Here is a 22,194-nt window from a genome sequence, read left to right as displayed (position 1 = left end):
AATAAACGCCAAATATTGAGAATTTTTGGACTGTTTCCATTAAACCTTGGTCTCAACATTTACAAATTTAAAAAAGTTTAAACTGTCACTTCAGTTTTGTCATCACTTCATTCACCATTCATTCTTTTTTTTTCTCGTAAATGTTTATAAGCGATTTAAATGTTTAAAAGGTGTTATAATTGAAAATAATTATATTTATAACTAAATAGTCCTTAATATTTCTTGTGATTTAAGTAACTGCACCCATTAGCAATCATGCGTTCTAGTTAAAAAGAAGTGTTGATAAAAACGCAATATGTGGTCGTTTTTCTCGCGAGATCCTACAAAGGATTTTCCTTATGAAGTGGGTGATCCAGTGCGTGGTTTAGAAGATAAGACTGTGTGGTCTTTGCACAAGGGAAAGAAGAGGGGTACGCAAGATGAAGTATCGATATTCCTGTTCGACGTACAAAAGAATTCGGAGACGATGTTCGACGTAGCAAAGGCCTCACTCAAGAAACTTAAGACTATGAGACACCCTAGCCTTTTACATTATTTAGATAGCTGTGAAACTGAGAAATTTTTATATGTAGCTACAGAATATGTAGAGCCTTTAGCTACCCACATAGATGATATGAAACTTGAAGGCCAACAAAAAGACTTGTTCTTAGCTTGGGGAATTTTCCAAATTACTGTAAGTACTGCCACATATACATTTGTATCCAGACCTTTAGTTCTAGAAGTAGTTGGTTGCATGTAACACAAATATCAACTATCCTAAAAAAATCCTCTGCATTTTTAACTGCACTCATAACATTTTTATAAACTTTATTCTAACTTGGGACTAAGTGTATAATCTGGCAAGTTATTTTTATCTACTTTCAATGATTGTTTTCACTTGTAAGTGAGTATAAATGTAAAGGTCCTATGACTTTACAATATTTAAAAAGAACTTAAACTTGTTTGTGCATGTTGTAACTTTTTTTTTACAGAGAGCACTATCATTTTTCAATAATGATGGTAACATGAGACACAACAATGTCTGCTTGTATTCTGTCTTTGTCACACAAGCCGGAGAGTGGAAGCTCGGAGGCTTTGAGTTCCTCACTTCGCATGGACAGGACACTTCAAACCCTATTCCTATGAAAATTCTACCGGCACTTGAAATATATGATCCTCCGGAGAAAAAGGATCCGGCCAAACTGAAGGCAGTTACAAAATGGTATGATATAAGTTAAGATCAAAACCCACTTAGCTCCACTTACACCAACCCCCTAAGCCGGGGTTAACTCGTTAACCCAGTGTCAAATTTTACTGGTAACCATGGTAACTCCAGGTGTAACTGGTTAAACCCGGGTTAGTGAATGATGCAAGTGGCCCTTACAACTGTAAGATATACATAAAATGGTGTTATCAATATCACTTGTACATATTCAATTTCATTTCATTCAGTAGATGTTATCACTTGTACAAATAATGAAAGCAATGAGTCATGACATGAATAGGCCTGATGACAAATTTTGAAAACCCTTTTAATATTGTCGGTACACTTGTATTAGTTCCGAAAAACACTATATTTCAGTTATACTCATAAGATTTAACATAGATAATTGCATTTTATTATAGCTAGTTTAAACTTCGCGCGAAAACGCCTCACATGCCATTTGTGACGTCATCATTTAGTTGGTGGTAGGGTGGTAGACATTGATACATACTTACAGTTACGAATTTCCCTTGAATCCGAATGATATTGTTAATTCAGCACCATATATTACGATTAGGGATGATAAATACATTACAAAAATTTATTACAATAATTCATTTTACACAAAAACTCTCACACGGTTGCAGTTTAAGATGAATTATTTAGATACATGTAAATTTTGAGTGAAAATCACCGAGCGCCGGTTTTACTTTTTCATTTTTCATTTTTTCTAGTTACGACAGCCAACATGGCAATGATAGTTCCATTCAGCCAAATAATTAAAAAAGTTTGTTGTTGATCTATCGTATTATTTAGCATTTTATTTAAATAATAACTAATAGATATCTACTTTATATCATGCAATAATATTTTTTGGACGTAATAAATGTTTAGTGGCGAAATAATATTTTTTTGCACCTTTCGAACTCTTTGGTGAGGACGTATAGATTTCGATCAATAAGGTTGTCTATGTTGCTCTAAGAAATATGTTATGGATTGATGACGTCACTGTTTAGAACGCTTCTGATTGGCGTTTCAGTAAAAATGGCCGATTGGAGAATTTTGCACTTTTATTTTATTGAATATATTAATAATCCTTCAGTTTATACTGAGATTGGGCCATTTTTTAGAATCATATTAACATATATGTTTCGTTGAAACCATTATTTCCATGATTCTTTGTTACTTGCAACAGGCCTATTGTAGCAATTTGACAGTTTTCAGATAAAATATTATTTTGCTGCTTCATATGCTATTTTATGTTTCATAATAAAATTTTATTTATTTTTACATTTACGGATAACTCAAAACTAAAAAACTCCTACTAATTAAAATTAAAAAAACAGTAGATAAAACCTTGTAAACTTAAAAAGTTATGTCCTAAAACTTATTCTGGGCATATATGGGTAACATACATTTTAAAATTTATATTAGCTAATTTATTTAGAGGCCTTATTACACTACAAATTACCAAGAATTATTTTGTAAGAGACTCTTAACAAATTATGCTTTATCTACAGTTCATCAGACATGTGGGGCCTCGGTTGTCTTATCTGGGAGGCTTTTAACGGCCCCCTCAAAACCCAGCCAGCCCTCAAGACGCTGGACTACATTCCGAAGCAGCTGTGCACCCTGTATTGTGAGCTAGTCAGTGCCAACCCTACATCTCGGCCCAACCCTGCTGATATTATTACGAGGTATAGTATATTTAGGGTTTGCTAGCCAACAGTGAACCTTGGTGTGGCAACCAGTGTTGCCAGAATATGCTGTTCTGTGCCTAAAAATAATATATGTAATAAAAAGTTATGATTGAAAAATGAAAGCCATTTACCTACTACTACCGAACTAAGTGTATAATCTGGCAAGCTAAAAAGTTATGATTATGTTTTGTTTTATTCACTTCTCAGGTGTCGAAAAATGGGTGGCTACTTCAAAAACGACCTTATAGACACTATGCTGTTTCTAGAAGAGATCCAAATTAAGGACAAGATCGAAAAGGGTCGGTTCTTCTCCACGCTCAGCTCGTACTTGGACAGCTTTCCAGACGCTGTGTGTGTCCACAAGATACTGCCCCAGTTGTTGACATCATTCCATTATGGGGACGCGGGGTCGGCGGTGTTGGCGCCCATGTTCAAGGTATGTTCATACGAGATATTGATTGAAGAGGTGTAAAGTATAAGAAAAGACCGGCCAAGTGCGAGTCAGACTCGCTCACGAAGGATTCCGTACTATTACGCAAAAAACGGCAAAAAAAATCACGTTTGTTGTATGGGAGCTCCACTTAGATATTTATTTTATTTTGCTTTTAGTATTTGTTGTTATAGCGGCAACAAAAATACATCATCTGTGAAAATTTCAACTGTCTAGCTATCACGGTTCATGGTTGTGTGCATGAGCCTGGTGACAGACAGACGGACAGCCGAGTCTTATTAATAGGGGCCCGTTTTTACCCTTAGAGTACGGAACCTTAAAAAAGTGTACTCTTTCTTAAATTATCCAACGCTTCTACTACCAGTGTTGGTTCATAAATTGGTGCTTTGAAGTTTAATGGGCTGTTTAAATATTGGAGTTTATTGATTATGATTGGCGTCTGAATGATCACTCAGACGTTTCTCAAATTGATGTTCAACCAATATGGTGGTAATTTCGAGTATAATCTAGATTCTGATGACCGGTCTGGCCTAGTGGGTAGTGACCCTGCCTGTGAAGCCAATGGTCCTGGGTTCGAATCCCAGTAAGGGCATTTATTTGTGTGATGACACAGATAATTTGTTCCTGAGTCATGGTTGTTTTCTATGTATTTAAGTACATATTTATATATTATATATATTGTTGTCTGAGTACCCACAACAGAAGCCTTTTTGAGCTTACTGTGGGACTTGGTCAATCTGTGTAAGAATGTCCTATAATATTTATTTATTTATTCTAGAAAATGTAGAATGGTTTTCAGTAGGTATGTATCGTCTGTTAGCTCTATGAAATTATGACTTTTTGTTATAAAGAGATAAGATGGTAGTGGTACCTACATCTAAATACCGAGAAAATGTTAATACAGATGTTTAAAAAAAATTTAATCCATTTCAGAGAAGATTAGAGTGTAAATGAAATTGAAAGAAAATATTATGTATAATTTTTATTATAAAAAAAGTTTATGAGCGGTTCATAAGCATTGGTAAGGTTGGAAATAGTCAGGACATGCGTTTTTTAAGAGAAAATTTATGATAAATAGGTTTACACTGTTTAAAAGGTCAATTTTATATTTATATTATAATTCAGTTAAATGGTTTAATTTAATATGTGTGCCAAATCAATAAATCAGGGATTCATTTCATACTCATTTTAATTTAATTTTCAGCTAGGTAAACTGCTAGACGAGGAATCGTACCAAAAGCAGATCGTGCCGTGCGTAGTAAAATTGTTTGTGTCAAATGATCGCACCACGCGGTCGCGGCTGCTTCAACAATTAGACCAATTCATAATGCATCTGCAGAACTCCACGGTAAGTGCACATTTAATAAAGGTTGTCTTCTTGATAAGTGAAATAAATTATACGTTATAGAATCCAAAAACACGAATTACTTTTATTTTGTAAAGATGCGATGAAAATACTTTAATAAGTTTTGACCTACCTTTTTAATTGCCAATAGAATTTGAGACCGAAATGACAAATTCAAACACTTCAAGGAAATCAAAATTTTAAGTATTTATGTATCCCAATATTTTCTCCACACTCATACACCTACAGTAAAATCGGAAACTAGTGAAACTATTAAAGTGGTCGTATTAATCGAGTTCTATTGTGGTTACTAATTAAAACTGTAAGGTAAATCGACCGCGACTCAATAGTAGGTACCTGGTTTCATTACAGTCCAAAAATCTGGAATATCGACACAAAATCTTACTTTTAGTAGTAGTAGTAGTAGTAATCACTTTATTGTACACAACACAGGTTTACATAATATTTACAGAAATAAAGGTACAAAGGCGAACTTATCCCCAGGCGAACTTTTCCACAGGTAAACGACCAAATTTTCCCACAAGTGGTACACGGGTTCTTAGACACCAACCCCGTTATACGCGAACAGACAGTCAAGTCCATAGTGCACCTGGCTTCGAAACTTAACTACAATAATCTCAACGTTGAGGTGCTGAGGCACTTCGCGAGGCTCCAGTCTAAAGATGACCAGGGCGGCATAAGGTATGAGTAGTTAGGAATCTAGACAACAACCACGATATACGCGAACAGACGCTCAAGTCCATAGTGCATCTGGCGTCGAAGCTCAACTACAATAATCTCAACTCAACGTTGAAGTGCTGAGGCACTTTGCGAGGCTGCAGTCTAAAGATGACCAGGGCGGCATAAGGTATGTGTAGTTAGGAATCTAGACAACAACCACGATATACGCGAACAGACGGTCAAGTCCATAGTGCATCTGGCGTCGAAGCTCAACTACAATAATCTCAACTCAACGTTGAAGTGCTGAGGCACTTCGCGAGGCTGCAGTCTAAAGATGACCAGGGCGGCATAAGGTATGAGTAGTTAGGAATCTAGACAACAACCACGATATACGCGAACAGACGCTCAAGTCCATAGTGCATCTGGCGTCGAAGCTCAACTACAATAATCTCAACGTTGAGGTGCTGAGGCACTTCGCGAGGCTGCAGTCTAAAGATGACCAGGGCGGCATAAGGTATGAGTAGTTAGGAATTTAGACAACAACCCCGTTATACGCGAACAGACGGTCAAGTCCATAGTGCACCTGGCGTCGAAGCTCAACTACAATAACCTCACCTCAACGTTGAAGTGCTGAGGCACTTCGCGAGGCTGCAGTCTAAAGATGACCAAGGCGGTATAAGGTATAAGTAGTTAGGAAGTAGTGACACAAATGAATTGAGAAATGTATACCTATAATAGAAAACCTTACAGATGTTTACTTGAACTCGTGGAACTTACTAGACCACTAATAATCATTCTTTGATCTATGGATGGCTTGTTAGAGTTATGTACAGCCATCAGATATACTGGAGCGGCCAAGGTGTTCACAGATATCTAATCACAGCCTGTATTATCAAGACGTTAAAGTGCATGCACAGATATTTTTGAGCACCTTGGCCGCTCCGAGGTTGGCAACTGTAAAATTGGCCTAAAAAATATTTGACGAAAATATTACAGTTTATTACAACGGCAACCCGGTTCTACAATTCCTCTAGAGTCTGTGCCGAAAGAGAAGAGTCGTAGAATGTATTGTTTCTCATATATTCCACGACTCTTCTATTTCCTATTAACTCCATAATATAATATATTTTTTTAGGACAAACACCACAGTGTGCCTAGGCAAGGTGGCGGCGCACTTGCACCCGCAGATCCGACAGAAAGTTCTCGTGTCGGCGTTCGTCCGAGCCACCCGGGATGCCTTCCCGCCCGCGCGGCAAGCCGGAGTGCTAGCGCTCGCGGCTACACAGCAGTACTTCCTGTTGGCTGAGGTGGCTAACAGAGTTCTGCCGGCGTTGTGTCCTTTGACTAACGATCCAGAGAAACAGGTAAATGATCCAAGTTGAGACAGATTATTCCTCTTTAGAGATTGTGCTTAGTGATGTGCCGATGAGAACGTTCTCGTTTCTGAGAATTCCTTTCCGAAGAAATTTCTGGAAATTTTCCAACTTTCTCGAGAACGTTCTCTTATTAGCACAAATAAGTTATGAACAATCTTAACTCTCAAAGAACATTTCCGAGAAATATCCGAGAACGTTTCCGATAGATTTCTCTGTTCTCGGGAAAATTTCGAGAACGGCACATCGCTAATTGTGCTTGAGCCTGCGTTGTTCCACAACAGTCCGTATACAAGGTGTAACATGAGGAAACCGAATAATTTTAACAGCGTATTCCTGATCATATTTAGAGACAAAAATGTCCTATAAACTTTTTTGAAATTCGCCTAGTTTCAGAGATAAATATTAATTTAAAAAAAAAGTAGTTTTTATTTTTAAATAGTGTAAAAGGCCTTTTTGATGGTGATGTTGCTGCTATAGGACGTAGTCTAAATATCCTTATTGGTAGATGTCAAAAAGTGACAAATAACACTTTGCAAAAAGTAGGTTTTACGAAAAAAAAATTTAAAAATCAATTTTAAGTGACTAGTTTACCTACAACATTTATTTTTTATATGAAATACATTCAAAAAATTGACAAAACAAAACAAAAAAAAAATTTTTTTTTTGGCGAAATTGACCTAAACTTATATTACATTTTTCCTTTCTTTTGACCTCAGAAATGCGTGGTTAGAATTATTCGGTTTCCTCATGTTACACCGTGTATTGCCCCAGTGACAAATAGAGTCATACCAAACTAACACTGCATGGCATTTGCAATGACAAAGTTTAGCAATATCATCATTAATGACAAAATTCTATAAAAGTATGACGTTTAAATGACATGTCCTCACTTTGTTCTATTCAACTATACCTTTATAGATAAAGGGATATATAGCTTAGAATAAATTTAAGAGTGGAAAGGGGTCATCCATTAATTACATCACACGTTTAGGGGGAGGGGGGTCAAGAAAATGTGACATGATGTGACAAGGGGGAGGGGGGAGTCATAAACTTTGTGACGTCACTTTAACTTCATCAGTAACCGAAAATGTATTTAAATTATTTTATACGCTAATTATCATTTAAATAACAAGGTTTTGAAACGATAATCATTTTTATTCGTTTAATTTTATTTCTCAATCAGTTTTGGGTTATAAAATTACTAATATTTCTTTTGTCAAAAATATTTTGATAAAATATTAAATAAATATTTGCCAATTTCGTTGAAGAAATGTGACGTCACACCAGGAGGTAGGGGTTTGCCAAATGTGACCAAGTGTGACAAGGAGGGGGGAGGGGTAAAAAAAACCTAGAAATTCGTGTGACGTAATTAATGGATGACCCCAAAGTGGTAGTTCAAGTCTCACCCAAAACAGTAATTTTTCCACTTTTAAATTTATTCTAAGCTTAATAGCATCGTTCGCAGACGTTTCTGCTTGTTAAAAATAAAAAAAGGGATATATGATCGCATCATCATCATCATCATATCAGCCAGAGGACGTCCACTGCTGGAGATAGGCCTCCCCCAAAGGTCTAAAGGAGGAAGGAGGAGGTATAAAGGAGCGCCTTTATTTATACTTAGGGCATACTGAAAATTCCTGGAACTGGCCACTTAGAAAAAATAAGTCGTCTCATATCATATATCAGAATCCAGAAACTTTCAGTTACGGCCCACGTACCATAAAAAAACACACGATTCAAATATAACAGCGCCATGTAGTGAGTTACGACCTAAGAATCATGTCGTCTCTCCAAAACTACTAAGGTCCCAAGCATGATCTAAGGCGCCTGGTTACTTTGACCCAGTTTTCTGCGTAGGTATTATAAATAAAATTATTTACGCTCAAACCCAAAAAACCGATCAAGTGCGAGTCGGACTCGCGTTCCAAGGGTTCCGTACATTACTCAATTTTTAACAATGTATTATTTTATGTGGAACGTGAATGAAATGTCTGTAAGAAACCCGTAGGGTTTGGATCAAAAACTAAGTCATTAAGTCCGACTCACACTTGACTGCATATTTCTAATAGGTTTTCGCCACTTTAGACCCAGTAGTTTCGGAGATAGCGGGGGAATGGTCAGACAGATATGCTTTATCTGACTTCCTCTAGTTCCTCTAAACCAAAAACATAGATAAAAAATATAAGGTTGACGATTTCTGATGACATTGTTCTCATTCCGAAACGAATGTTGTCATCGTTCATTAAAATGTGTTCAATTTATTTGACCTTTTAAAATAATCGAATCGCTTCATGACTTCAGTGTTGAGACAAACAGTTCGTTAACCTGTGTTAATAGAGTCTGTGCGGGAAGAGAAGAGTCGTGGAATGTATTGAATTCCATACATTTCACGACTCTTCTCTTTCCGCACAGACTCTTATAATGCTAATATTTTTTTTTGCTTTAAAAAAAAACAAGTTGATTAATAGTATAATTTTCTGTTACATTAAACTGCAACGTGTAGATCAATTCAATTAACCATATTCAAGCCCTAGACAGGCTTAATCTATACATATAATAAAGCTGAAGAGGGTCGAAAGTCTGTACATGGAAGATATTCGAAAAAAAGTTGGCTGGAGATACTTAGAATCGATAACAGAACACGTTCCAACAGTTTTTAGAATTTTTGTCTGTTTGTCTGTTTATCTGTTTATCTGTTTGTCTGTTTATTTGAACGCGCATCACGTGAAAACGGCTGAACGGATTTTGATGCAAACTTTACTAATCTGTCGAGAACATCCCCGGCCAGGTTATAGGCTATAAAACTTCAACCCCTAAAAGGGGGGGTAGCCACAACACTCGATTGACTTAAGTTTGCCTCTGAATCTTATAGCGCTACTTAGGAAGGAGGGGCAAACTTTTTTCAAAGATGTGCTACCACTATTATATAGAGTACCCTGGTAAACTAACAGATGGCGCTGAATTTAATACGTGTTGACATGAATATGCCACCGAGGAAGGATTTTGCCAAATTAACTCTAACTTTAGAAGAGAGGGTACGGATATCAACAAATTTAATTGAATAATTATGTTGATTTAATAATACAACAAAATTAAACGACAGTAAATTAATTGTCCCTCATTGCACAGTGCCATCTTTTGGGGACAGTTCCCCAGTTTACTCAGTAGTAAACATTAAGTAATCAAGAAAACTAAAAATGAGTTTACATAGTTACGTAGTGGTAAAATAAACACACATATCAACACGCGTATAATTGCATAATTATTTAAAATTATTAATTTTCTCCGTCATGAATTATACCTAATCGACTAAGGGGCTGTCCATAAATTACGTCATCGATTTTTGACAATTTTGGACCCCCCCCCCCCCCCCCTAAAATCATCCAAAAATCATGCCTCGAAGGACCCCGTTTCCTCCTACGTCGTGCTACCGTCATCCGATGACCAGACCCCCCCCCCCCTAATTTGAAATGACGTAATTTATGAATAGCCCCTAATCGTAATTATATCGCATCCATATCAAATCCATATTCATACGTATACTACAGCATTTAATAATGGCCACAAAGGTGGGTAAGTACTTTGAAAAAAAAAAACATTGACCTCTGTCATTTGCAGTGCCGGATTAACCCTTTTAATCAAAATAAGCACTTGCTTAGGGCACCACGTCTAGGGCGCACCAAAACCGTAGGCAAAAAAACGCACAGGCTGCATCAGCATTGCAGTCGTCGTGGAGTAAGTACCTACATGAAACTTTTATACGTGTACAAGTACCCATCTAATAACGAAGGGTCGTAGGGATCAAGTAAGAGAGTGAGGGTACGTAAGAACATCTCCAACGTAGGCTTTCGATTTGACCTTACGCGGAGGCCCTTAAAGTCATGGAAAAATATCTTGCTTTCGGGCTTGCGGCCAGCCGATTTTTTCGACATAGGTTACCGATTTTATAGCGAATAATGCTCTCTTGCACGCCAGATTTGTCGGCCAAGCCGAGTTGCTCCTTAGCCGCGATCCTGAGACCAAACTGTCAAAGTGTTATAAGGGACCCCGTGAAAGCCGAAAACTAAAAGCATTCTATCAAGTAGCGCTTTCGAGTGAAGCCAAAGAGCGAGCAGTAGAAGAGTCGTGATTACATGCATAAATTCGATTTCAAGCCACTCTTTTGCAGTTCGGCGTTAGGTCTTATGCGAGGCCTTCTGCCTTACGGCAAAGTTGATCTTCTGCCTTAATTACACTTGGGCGTGGATCCCAATCCAAGCTTTCCTCTTTCGCAGCTGGGCCTTCTGCCTTGCTCACACTTCGCCAATTCAATTCACTTGGTCAATTCCAAGCTCTGCTTTCTTGCATCTTTTCACCTCTCTTGCATCAAACAACCTCGCTGAGACCCTTAAATATCGAGCCCTATGCGAAGCTAGGCTGATAAAAAACTGTCCCATCCCTGCTCTGTATGAAATCCTGGATTCGCGCCTGGTTGGGACTAGATATGAGCGCCGCGCCGGCGCGCCGCCGCCGCCGACAAAATTTACGCGCCGCCGCCGCCGACGCTGCGCTATCGGCGTGGCATCGGCGTGACCTTGTTAGATACTACTACTTTCAGAATCAGATAATATATATTTTATCTAGTTTAGATCTTTAACGGCGCCAGTCTGAATAGCTTATAGACATTCAAAAGATATTTTAGGTCCATATAATTCTAAAATATCGATGGTAAATTCAAACTTTTCTGTTTGGTAACCGCGCTACTAGTGTTAGAGCAACGAAATTACTAATTTTGCCAGCTGGCTAGCTCATCCGTCAGTCACCGCGAATTCAATTATTGCAAGCATGGTTTAAATGTCTTAAAAAGGTGTAAAAGGGGGTTAATTTCAGATATTAAGCGTTTTCACGCCCAAAGGTCCGGCCGTTGGCTTTGCACGGAAGGCATCGGAAATGGAATCAGGTCTCATTTTAAGCTTGGTCATTGTTCAAATTTCAAGCTTTGCTCTCTCGCAGACCAATCTTTGGCCTCGCATCGCTCGCATAGAAGTAAGCCGCTATCTGAACCTCCAAGTTTTCGGCCCTGCTTGGAGCGTAACTTTTGGCCTCGCTTTTAAAATGCTTGGTTCTTCTCCAATCTTAGCTCCACTGCAGCACGGCCTTTGGCCTCGCACGAATGCACCTACAGGAGAGCCCCAGAGGTCTTTAACACTGTGGCCACGGTCTTTATCGGCCTTCGGTCTTGCTTACACTGGACCAATTCCAAGCTCTGCCCTCTTGCAGCTTGGCCTTCGGCCTCGCACAGAAGCGCGCCGTAATCGGCACTCCGCGCATTCGGCCGTCAGCCAAGCTCACACTTGGCGTTCGATTCTAAGCTGTATGCTTACCTGCAGCTCAGCCTCTGGCCTCGGATGGGAAGGCGTCGGAATCTGGTCTTCGGTGTTAGGTGGAGCTCGGCCTTGGGCCTCACTTTTTGACATAAACTGGTTTGTTGGGTCGATATTGGTTAATAACGGAGGTTGATTTTCCTCACTTCGGCTCTTTGGACAGTCGACCTGATGTTTTCCTGATACAGTCAATCCGCTACTTTTTACTTAGCACAATAGATAAGGGCCTCGCAAAGATCTTCCGGCCAGGGCCTCGCCAAGATTAAGACCGCCTCTGATGCCGCTCGATACCGTTTATACTATATAAAACTTTTTTCGTACCTTTATTCAATAAATTCTGCTTGCAATTGAAAAATGCACTTATTTTATAACTTTCTTACAGCAAAAACGTGTAAATTCGGTAAAATTTTGGTTTGAATTCTTTTTTCATTAATCAAAGGTGTTTCAAGGCCACGCCGCCGATTCGCCGCCGCCGCCGACCGATTTTGACCGGCGCGCCGCCGCCGGCTAAATGCCTATCGGCGCTCATATCTAGTTGGGACTAAAAGTAAAAATGTACAACTGTCTATCAAATAGTGTTGTTTATATCGAAAAATTTTCGCGCTCGCTTCGCTCGCGTTTTCAATAACTTTCTAAGATATGATAAAGGTGACATTCGGGTGGCGACTGCAGCAGCATTACTCTATTGCAACGTTACTGCTGTAGCACTGTCAATTTTCGTGATAATATTATGTGACTGATTTCCATACTAAAAGTAAAAATGTACAACTGTCTATCAAATTGCGTTTTTTATATCGAAAAATTTTCGCGCTCGCTTCGCTCGCGTTTTCTATTACTTTCTATCATATGACAAAAGTGACATTCGGGTGGCGACTGCAGCAGCATTACTCTGTTGCGACGTTACTGCTGCAGCACTGTCAATTTTCGTGACAAAATTATGTAACTGATTTCCATACTAAAAGTAAAAATGTACAACTGTCTATCAAATTGCGTTTTTTATATCGAAAAATTTTTTGCGCTCGCTACGCTCGCGTTTTCAATAACTTTCTATGATATGATAAAGGTGACATTCGGGTGGCGACTGTAGCACCATTACTCTATTGCAACGTTACTGCTGCAGCACTGTCAATTTTCGTGATAAAATTATGTGACTGATTTCCATACTAAAAGTAAAAATGTACAACGGTCTATCAAATTGCGTTTATTATATCGAAAAATTTTCGCGCTCGCTTCGCTCGCGTTTTCAATTACTTTCTAAGATATGACCAAGGTGACATTCGGGTGGCGACTGCAGCAGCATTACTCTGTTGCTACGTTACTGCTGCAGCACTGTCAATTTTCGTGATAAAATTATGTGACTGATTTCCATACTAAAAGTTAAAATCTACAACTGTCTATCTATATTACGTTTATCGAAAAATTTTCGCGCTCGCTTCGCTCGCGGGAGAACGACTGGGAAAAGGGGGCCACCATGGTCTAGAACTGCTTAGGGCATCAAAATATCTTAATCTGGCACTGGTCGTTTGCGGAGTCAAACGATTTGGGACTCGCATGTTATACGCATTTCCATGCCTTCCCGAAAAAAACAAATCATTCGCGAAAGTCTCGCAACGCATTGAGGTTACAAGGGGCACGTGGTCTTCCTCAGAAGTTTGAAGAAGACCACGGTGGGTGGCGCTTTAGCCAGGCAGGCTGCTTCGCTTTCGCTCGCGCGCGCTTACTTCAAGTTCCGCCTCCAGGGGAGAGGGAGAGAAATTAGGATTAGAAATTAGCCGCTTACTGACACAGACCGAATTCCACGCGGGCGAAGCCGCGGGCACAGCTAGTAAATATAATATACAAATGAAAACTAAACTAAACATTTTATATTTGTAGATACTTTCCGAAATGAGTAAGAATTCTACATTTTCTTCTTCCTGGGGCCCGTTTCTCAATACAAAAGCTTGTAACTTGTAATACAAGCGGATGCCACTTTTTGACAGCTTTTGTTAGAAACTGACATCCACTTGTATTACAAGTTACAAGCTTTTGAGAAACGGGCCCCAGTTCTTCATATTTGATTAGTTATTACAAGCTTTTATTTAAGTTGCAATGTTTCTATGTATGTATACATATATTCGGGTCCAATCGTGCAAGCTAAATTAGATCCACTTTCTATTATTCGATTGAGTTGAAACTTCACATACGTATGTAAGTTGGGTGACAATGCCATATGATACCACCGAGATGGACACAGAAGGTGGCCATAGGAACTCTGTGATAAAACAACGCAAACGAATTGTGTTTGGGTTTGTTAGAATTGCTTGGATGAGTACAGTCAGCGATAAAAGCTTGATTCAAAAATGATTTTCGCACAAAAATCTTCGCCATATGTTTTCAAACGTCAACTTTTGACAATCAATGTTACCTTTTAATTTATGGAGCCGTTCAGCGCCATCTCGTTTAGCTGTCAAATTAGAAGCACGAAATTGTGTCTTATTCTTTCCACATTTTGCAAAATCAATTTCTTTTTATTATACTATCTATACCTATACTTCTAGGTTCGCGACGCAGCGTTCAGAACTATCAAGGGCTTCCTAGGCAAGTTAGAGAAGGTTTCAGAAGACCCAAGTCTGAAGGAAGGAATGGGTATGTATCAATTAGCACTTACAGTACTCACACAATATTGTGTCTAAAATTTGCTGTCCAAAAACTTTCAGATACTATTCTTATAACTAGCTAACTAGTCCAAAAACTTTGAGATACTATTCATAAGTGCTTGTTGCGAGGCCTACACGATTAAAGTATATTTGAACTGAACTAACTAGTTTCTGCCCGCGACTTCGTCTGCGTGGAATGATAGTGATGTTTGATAAAAACTATCCCATGTCCTTCCCCGGGCTGCACGGTACTCGACTGAAAAGCTCTTCATCATATGTGCCATTTTCAACCAAAAGGGTACTTATTGTCGGTTGTCAATAAAGCGCCATTTCCATAAAGCTTCAATTTGAAATCAACCTTATCGACAACCGACAATAAGTACCCTTTTGGTGGAAAACGTCACATCACGATTGTATAAATTCTATTATCAATATATTTCGTTTACAGAGGCGGATGTCCACACGGCCACTCCATCCCTCAGCAACGCGGCAGCGACGTGGGCGGGCTGGGCGGTGACCGCCGTCACGGCCAAGTTCTACCGCTCGCACTCCGACACGGCGCGCGCGCAGCACCCCAAGTCCGTGCTGTCCAAGCCGGGGTCTCTAGGTAACCATGTTTCACGGCCACTCCATCCCTCACCAACGTGGGCGGGCTGGGCGGTGACCACCGTCACGGCCTAGTTCTACCGCTCGCACTCCGACACGTCGCGCGCGCAGCACCCCAAGTCCGTGCTGTCCAAGCCGGGGTCTCTAGGTAACCATGCTTCACGGCCACTCCATCCCTCAGCAACGCGGCAGCAACGTGGGCGGGCTGGGCAGTGACCGCCGTCACGGCCAAGTTCTACCGCTCGCACTCGGACACGCCGCGCGCGCGTTGCATCCCAAGTCCGTGCTGTCCAAGCCGGGTTCTCTAGATAACCATGTTTTACAGTCACGTACTTATGCTAGGTATACCTATATCCACATATCACCAATCATTTTAGGATATATACTATCGCTCAAGCTCTTTTTAGGGTTCCGTACCCAAAGGGTAAAACGGGACCCTATTACTAAGACTTCGCTGTCCGTCCGTCCGTCCGTCCGTCCGTCTGTCTGTCACCAGACAGACGGACGGACGGACGGAGAAAATAAAGATTTAAATGGGGCTCCCATACAATAAACGTGATTTTTGACCAAAGTTAAGCAACGTCGGGCGTGGTCAGTACTTGGATGGGTGACCGTTTTTTTTTTGCATTTTTTTTGTTTTTTTTTTTATTATGGTACGGAACCCTTCGTGCGCGAGTCCTACTCGCACTTGCCCGGTTTTTTATTTTGCATGAATCGGACACGAAATAGGGAGAAAGACGTCCGCTGTACTTACGCACCTAATGACAGTTCGTTTTTAGTACATTACGATACAATTTCGAAAAATAGGGTATTCGCAACGAGTGGCGAAAAATCGACACTAGTTGCGAATTACCTATTCGCACATGTTGACAGTACAGTCAACGTCAAAGATATATTTACACTTTTCGCCTTATTACAAAGGAATAAGGTGCAAAATTGGCCCTTTAAATTTTGGACATATGTAGTTACGTAATGTGCTAATTATCGCACTAGTGCGGTAAAGTAGCACCATATGTACTGTAAAAATACATATTAACTTTTTTTTTTCAGAGCAACCATCATCGTCAAGCATGTCGACTACGACTTCGTCGGTAACATCGATGACGTCACTAGAGCACAGCGAGTCCGCGTCCGACTACGACCCCGACCACTGGGACATGGCGGCGTGGGGCGAGATCGACTCCAGCGCGGGTACGTACATACATACACAACCTTCATGTCGGCTACTTCGTCGGTGACATCGATGACGTCACTAGAGCACAGCGAGTCCGCGTCCGACTACGACCCCGACCACTGGGACATGGCGGCGTGGGGCGAGATCGACTCCAGCGCGGGTACGTACATACATACACAACCTTCATGTCGGCTACTTCGTCGGTGACATCGATGACGTCACTAGAGCACAGCGAGTCCGCGTCCGACTACGACCCCGACCACTGGGACATGGCGGCGTGGGGCGAGATCGACTCCAGCGCAGGTGCGTTAATAACGTACATCACATACATACACAAAACAGTGTTTCGAGCTATCCAATAAAAGGTTTCAAAAGCTATCGCTTTGGCCTGACATTTTATGATTGACTCACTGACTGATCATCAAAATAGAACAAATATTTTCACTAAACCTAGAGAGCTGAAATTTGGTAGAGATCTAAGGTTTAGTCCACTGATAAAGGGAAAATTAGCGAAACTTGGATAAAATAATATCTGCAATACCTGAAGAAGAATCTTATTGAAATCCAAAAATTAAAGGGCACTCTTTTGTTTCTGCTTCTTACGTATTATACGAAGGCAAGATATTATCCTTAGTGCGCAGGCCGACACGCTGATGGCCGGTTTTTAGAGCTCCGCACAAAACTGTTCGCGGATCTCATTTATTTATATAATTTAATGTGATCTGTGATTTTAAAATCGTTTCGTAAACGAAGTGAGAATAATTGTCCGTTCATTAATTTATTTGATTCATATTTATTACATTACGTATATACAATTTTCCTAATTATCACTAGAACATGTCTTCTGCGTATCACACCCGTCCGCCAATAACCTGAAAAATAAAAATAACATTGTTAAGGTTTTCTGTCACACCATAACCTTAATTAGCACGCTAAACGTGCGGAAAAGTAGGTAGGTCAACACTATTTCTTTCTATTCCTTTTTAACTATCTCTCTTTTCGCATATTTTTTTTTGCTACACACCATATAACGTTGTGTACGTTAAAGCAATTCCTAACTTGTGTTATTCGTAACCAAATGTTGTTAGAATAGTTTACTTTTTGTTATGTGTCACACACAACTATTGTTATAAGCATAACTTTATATGCGGTAAAACATTATCCAACTAGTGTTACTTGTAAACACCACTCGTGTAGAATAGGGATGTCTCCTCTACTTAAAATAAATTATTTCACACCGTGCACGAAATAAAGCACCAGATAGTTATTAGAAAAACATAGACATCAGTTATTTATAAGCTCAATTTCTATTTTATAAATCGGATTGAAATATAAGAAGTGGTCGTACCTCTTAGTCTTAGGATGTAGGCTATATCTAAATTTTGTAATTTTGCCTGTAAATATTATTGGCCTGTATCTGTTTTTCCCCAATAAAGAAAAAAAAAGTGGTGAGTTGGCCGGGACGTCACTATACTCATTTTCATATAAATTCCATATTAGCAAATCGTTTTGATAGTTCTAAAAAAGAAGCTGATTTGACTAGTAGGAAAATACCCTATTGCTAACTTTCTGACTTACAAACTAGTGTATTTTCTAGGCACGGGAGCGTCGGCCAAGTCCCCGGCGAGCAGCGGCAGCGCGGCCGCCGCGGCGCCGCTCCACGCGCTGTGCGAGGACGACTGGGACAACGGCGAGTGGGGCACGCTGCAGGAACAGCCCGTAACAATATTCTCCTTATTTACAACTAGCGACCCGCCCCGGCTTGGCACGGGTTAACAAATTATACACCTAATTCGTCAAGAATCACACTATTGATAGGTGAAATTCGCATGAAAATCCGATCAGTAGTTTTTAGGGTTCCGTACCCAAAGGGTAAAAACGGGACCCTATTACTAAGACTGCGCTGTCCATCTGTCTGTCACCCGGCTGTATCTCATGAACCGTTAATAGCTAAGCAGTTGAAATTTTCACAAATGATGTATTTCTGTTGCGCTATAACAACAAATACTAAAAACAGAATATAATAAATATTTAAATGGGGCTCCCATACATCAAACGTGATTTTTTTTGCCGTTTTTTGCGGAATTGTACGGAACCCTTCGCGCGCGAGTCCGACTCTTACTTGGCCGGTTTTTTTATTATTGTTAACAATTTGAGCAATATTGTCCCTATCTCACATATTGTATTACGTTTCAGTCAGCAGAGGCGGAACTGGTGAGTCCCTCGGAAACGTGGAACAACTCCGCGTGGACGGAACCTGCCGTCAACAACGCTAACGCCACATACGTGCGCCCAGCGCTGCAACACAAGGTAATAACTATATATGATAGTCTCAATAAATAATGAGTACAATATAACGAATACATATTTTTTATTGTGGCTTTAAAGGTAGGTACATTGTTTGACCCGTTCGGTTAAAAACGAAGGTGACTGGGTATAGTATAAACAAAGAGAATAGAGTATATAGAGTTACTGTCATGGTACATTATGTAGCCACAGTACATTTACTGCCATCTTTCGAGAGTACGCTGAAGGTTATGGCGCCTTCGCTCGAAAAGATTGCACTACACCTTTGGCCTAGTGTCGTGTAGATGGCGCTAATATTAATATTTAACATGTTAACACATATCAGTGAAAGAATAAGAATCAAAGTCAAATGGCGTTCTAACAATTTTAATTTTCTGTCGAAAGATGGCAGTAAATTTACTGTGGCTACATAATTTACTTTGACAATCCGCCTCTTATTCAAATTCTCTTTGGTATAACTAACTCCTACACCAAATAATGCCACCTTTCCTTAAACTGAGCACCTCACACCGTTTAATTCTTGCTTTATCTCGCGATATCTAGGGCGACAAGCCGGACGTATCTAACTTGGACACCCTAATTAGGGTGGTATTCCATCTGTCCAATATATTTGTCCAATGTGTATTGCGTCTCACATTTTGCTTAATGAGAGAGTGAGACAGGTGGACCATTCTAACACGGTCGTCATAAACAATAGGGTATTTTCCTACTAGTCAAATCAGTTACTTTTTTAGAACTGTCAAAACGATTTGCTAATATGGAATTTATATGAAACATTACATCGTGACGTCACGGTCAACTCACCTACTTTTTATATTTCTATCCGACTTATTAAATATAACTTGCGTTTATAAATAACTCCTATCTGTGTTTTTCTAATAATTATCTGGTGCTTTGTTTCATGCATGGTGTAAAATTTAATTTAAATACAGTATAATACCCTATTTGCAGGAGCACCGGCTCGCGGCCCAACAAAACAGTAACGATTCGCTCGGCGGCTGGGAGGACGGAGAGTTTGAACCCATTGAGGAGAATGTTGATGGTAAGCATTTATGAGTCGATCAACTATTTCTTATTACAAGCTTTTACTTAAGTTGCAATGTACCTATGTAAGTATGTAATATGTACAAACGTACGGGTCAAATCTTACAAGTTAAATTAGACCAACTTCCCGGTTTCCGATTAAGCTAAAAAGTTTGCATACATATGTAAGTCGGGTGACAATGCAATATTTTGGTACCATCGAGCTGATCTGATGATGGACACAGGAGGTGGCCATAGGAACTCTGTGATAAAACAACGCAACCTAATTGTGTTTGGGGTTTTTAGAATAGTCTCGATGAGTATTAGTTGCCTGTGGAAAGAAAAATATAGTCAGCTATAAACCAAAAGTTAAATTTTTGTCAAAAAGTTATTGAATGTATCAAAACACATCTTTCACTGCGGCGTGACCGACTGTAGATAAAGCTTCTCGTTGCAGAGCGAAACATATTGAGCAATTTGTGGCTTAAATAATTTGAATGACACGGTTTGCCACCTTATTCATAACACTTTACGGGCCTTATTTATTTACATTATGTTTTATCCCTTTCGCTTCTCGTTGCAGAGCGAAACATATTGAGCAATTTGTGACTTAAATAATTTGAATGACACGTTTTGCCACCTTATTCATAAAACTTTACGGGCCTGATTTAGTTAAATTATGTTTTATCCATTTCGCTTCTCGTTGCAGAGCGAAACATATTGAGCAATTTGTGGCTCAAATAATTTGAATGACACGTTTTGCCACCTTATTCATAAAACTTTACGGGCCTGATTTAGTTAAATTATGTTTTATCCCTTTCTTACACATACAGTCAAAATACATAAAGACAAACGATGAATAGTTAATTGAGGTTTATGAATAGGGGGGTTACTATATGTCGGTCTCTGTGACAGTGTTGTGTTTATAACAGGCATTTCTTGTAGTTAGTTTGTACTGTCTGCAAAAACAGTTTTTATAAAAAAATAAACACCACAAACAACCTTTGCACATGGACCATAAGAGGGCTTTTGATGAATGTAAATTCTAACTGGTAATTTTCCTACAAAAATGGATGCTAATGACCTTTCATTTACCCTATATAACCTTAATAATGGAGTGGTCGACTACTCTTTTGAAAATTTCTAATGTACGTACTAACGGCAACACATTTGACTGAGCTTTGGTAAACCTTATTCCGTTGCAATATAGTTCACGTCAATAGTATTTTCAGTAATATGGCTCCGTTCTTTACAGAAAACAACGCCGTGAAAATGGACGAGATGCGACGGAAGCGTGAAGAGCGCAAACTACAGCGTCAGAGAGAGATGGAAGCTCGGCGCAGCGCGAGAGGGCAGGGGCCCATGAAACTTGCTACAAAACTCACGGCGCCGCCACCGCCTTTCTAAATACAAGTACGGTAACTAGTGAATGCTCCCGGGACTGATATTGCATCCCGGGAATTACCGGTTCCGGGACTGATTTTGTATCTTAGAAAACCAGGACCGGGAGCACACCCTTGGTAACTGTCGAAAGCGTGAATAGCGCATACTATAGCGACTGAGAGAGATGGAAGCGCGGGGTCAGGCCCTATCAAAATTATCAAATTCGCTACCAAGCTCACGGCGCCGCCACAGCCCTTCTTGATACAAGTATACTGTGAACTTAGAATTTTAAAAGTGGAAAAATTCCTGTCTTGGCTGAGCCTTGAACTCACGGCCTCTGGATAGCATCTGGATGGCTTAATAGCATCGTTAGCAGACGTTTCTGCTTGTTAAAAATTAAAGTATACTGTGGTTACCCTGTTTCAAATAACCAAGCAGAGACCTAGGTACAGGTCGGTTAAGGAAAGCTGGCATGAATGGTATGAATATTTTCATTCACTCATTCGTTCCATTCGTGCCAGCTCTTGCGAATCGACCTGTAGGAGTGTAGGTATGCCATTTTTAATGTGAACAGAGTTGCGAACTTGCTTTTGACTGTGGTGCAGTTGAAGACTCTGACTTCCCACTCACATGCTTTTGGCAACTGTAGTTGCCAGCTGTCACCCTTATTTTATCATAATAATAGAGGTCACTGAAAAATATCAATTATGTGAGTGGATATGGCTGATTTAGTCCCAAACTGAGCCACTATAAGTTACTATTTCTCTTACTAGACTAGAGATTGAGAAGTGAGCTAGTATTGAGAAGTAAAAGTACTAATACTAAGGGGCTATTCATAAATTACGTCATTTCAAATTAGGGGGGGGGGGGGTCTGGACATCGGATGACGGTAGCATGAAGTAGGAGGAAATGGGGTCATTTGAAGCATGATTTTTGGATGATTATAGGGGGGGGGGGTCCAAA

At 39.8% G+C, this 22,194-nt stretch overlaps 2 protein-coding genes and 1 long non-coding RNA gene across 3 annotated transcripts in view; 2 read left to right on the top strand and 1 right to left on the bottom strand.

Moving 5' to 3' along the window:
* The window catches only part of LOC134799423 (probable glucosamine 6-phosphate N-acetyltransferase), a 70,475-nt gene that overhangs the window by 32,309 nt on the left and 15,972 nt on the right, over positions 1-22,194 (bottom strand). The window lies entirely within an intron of this gene.
* LOC134799431 (uncharacterized) overlaps positions 1-22,194 on the top strand; it is a 105,052-nt gene that overhangs the window by 76,778 nt on the left and 6,080 nt on the right. The gene's annotated exons all lie outside the window — the stretch shown is intronic.
* Positions 36-22,039, top strand: LOC134799426 (N-terminal kinase-like protein). Its single transcript, XM_063771829.1, has 14 exons — positions 36-673; positions 972-1,201; positions 2,704-2,880; positions 3,091-3,319; positions 4,539-4,682; positions 5,200-5,381; positions 6,496-6,724; positions 14,640-14,727; positions 15,187-15,345; positions 16,395-16,535; positions 18,116-18,237; positions 18,715-18,828; positions 19,777-19,867; positions 21,104-22,039. Exons 1-14 carry the CDS (start codon positions 296-298, stop codon positions 21,253-21,255), a joined length of 2,436 nt encoding a protein of 811 aa, XP_063627899.1. The 5' UTR covers positions 36-295; the 3' UTR covers positions 21,256-22,039.

This window comes from Cydia splendana, chromosome 18 (assembly GCF_910591565.1).
Source record: "Cydia splendana chromosome 18, ilCydSple1.2, whole genome shotgun sequence".
NCBI lineage: Eukaryota > Metazoa > Arthropoda > Insecta > Lepidoptera > Tortricidae > Cydia > Cydia splendana.
The sequence above is the reverse complement of the archived record's forward strand: the minus strand, read 5'-3'. Positions and strand labels throughout refer to the sequence as shown.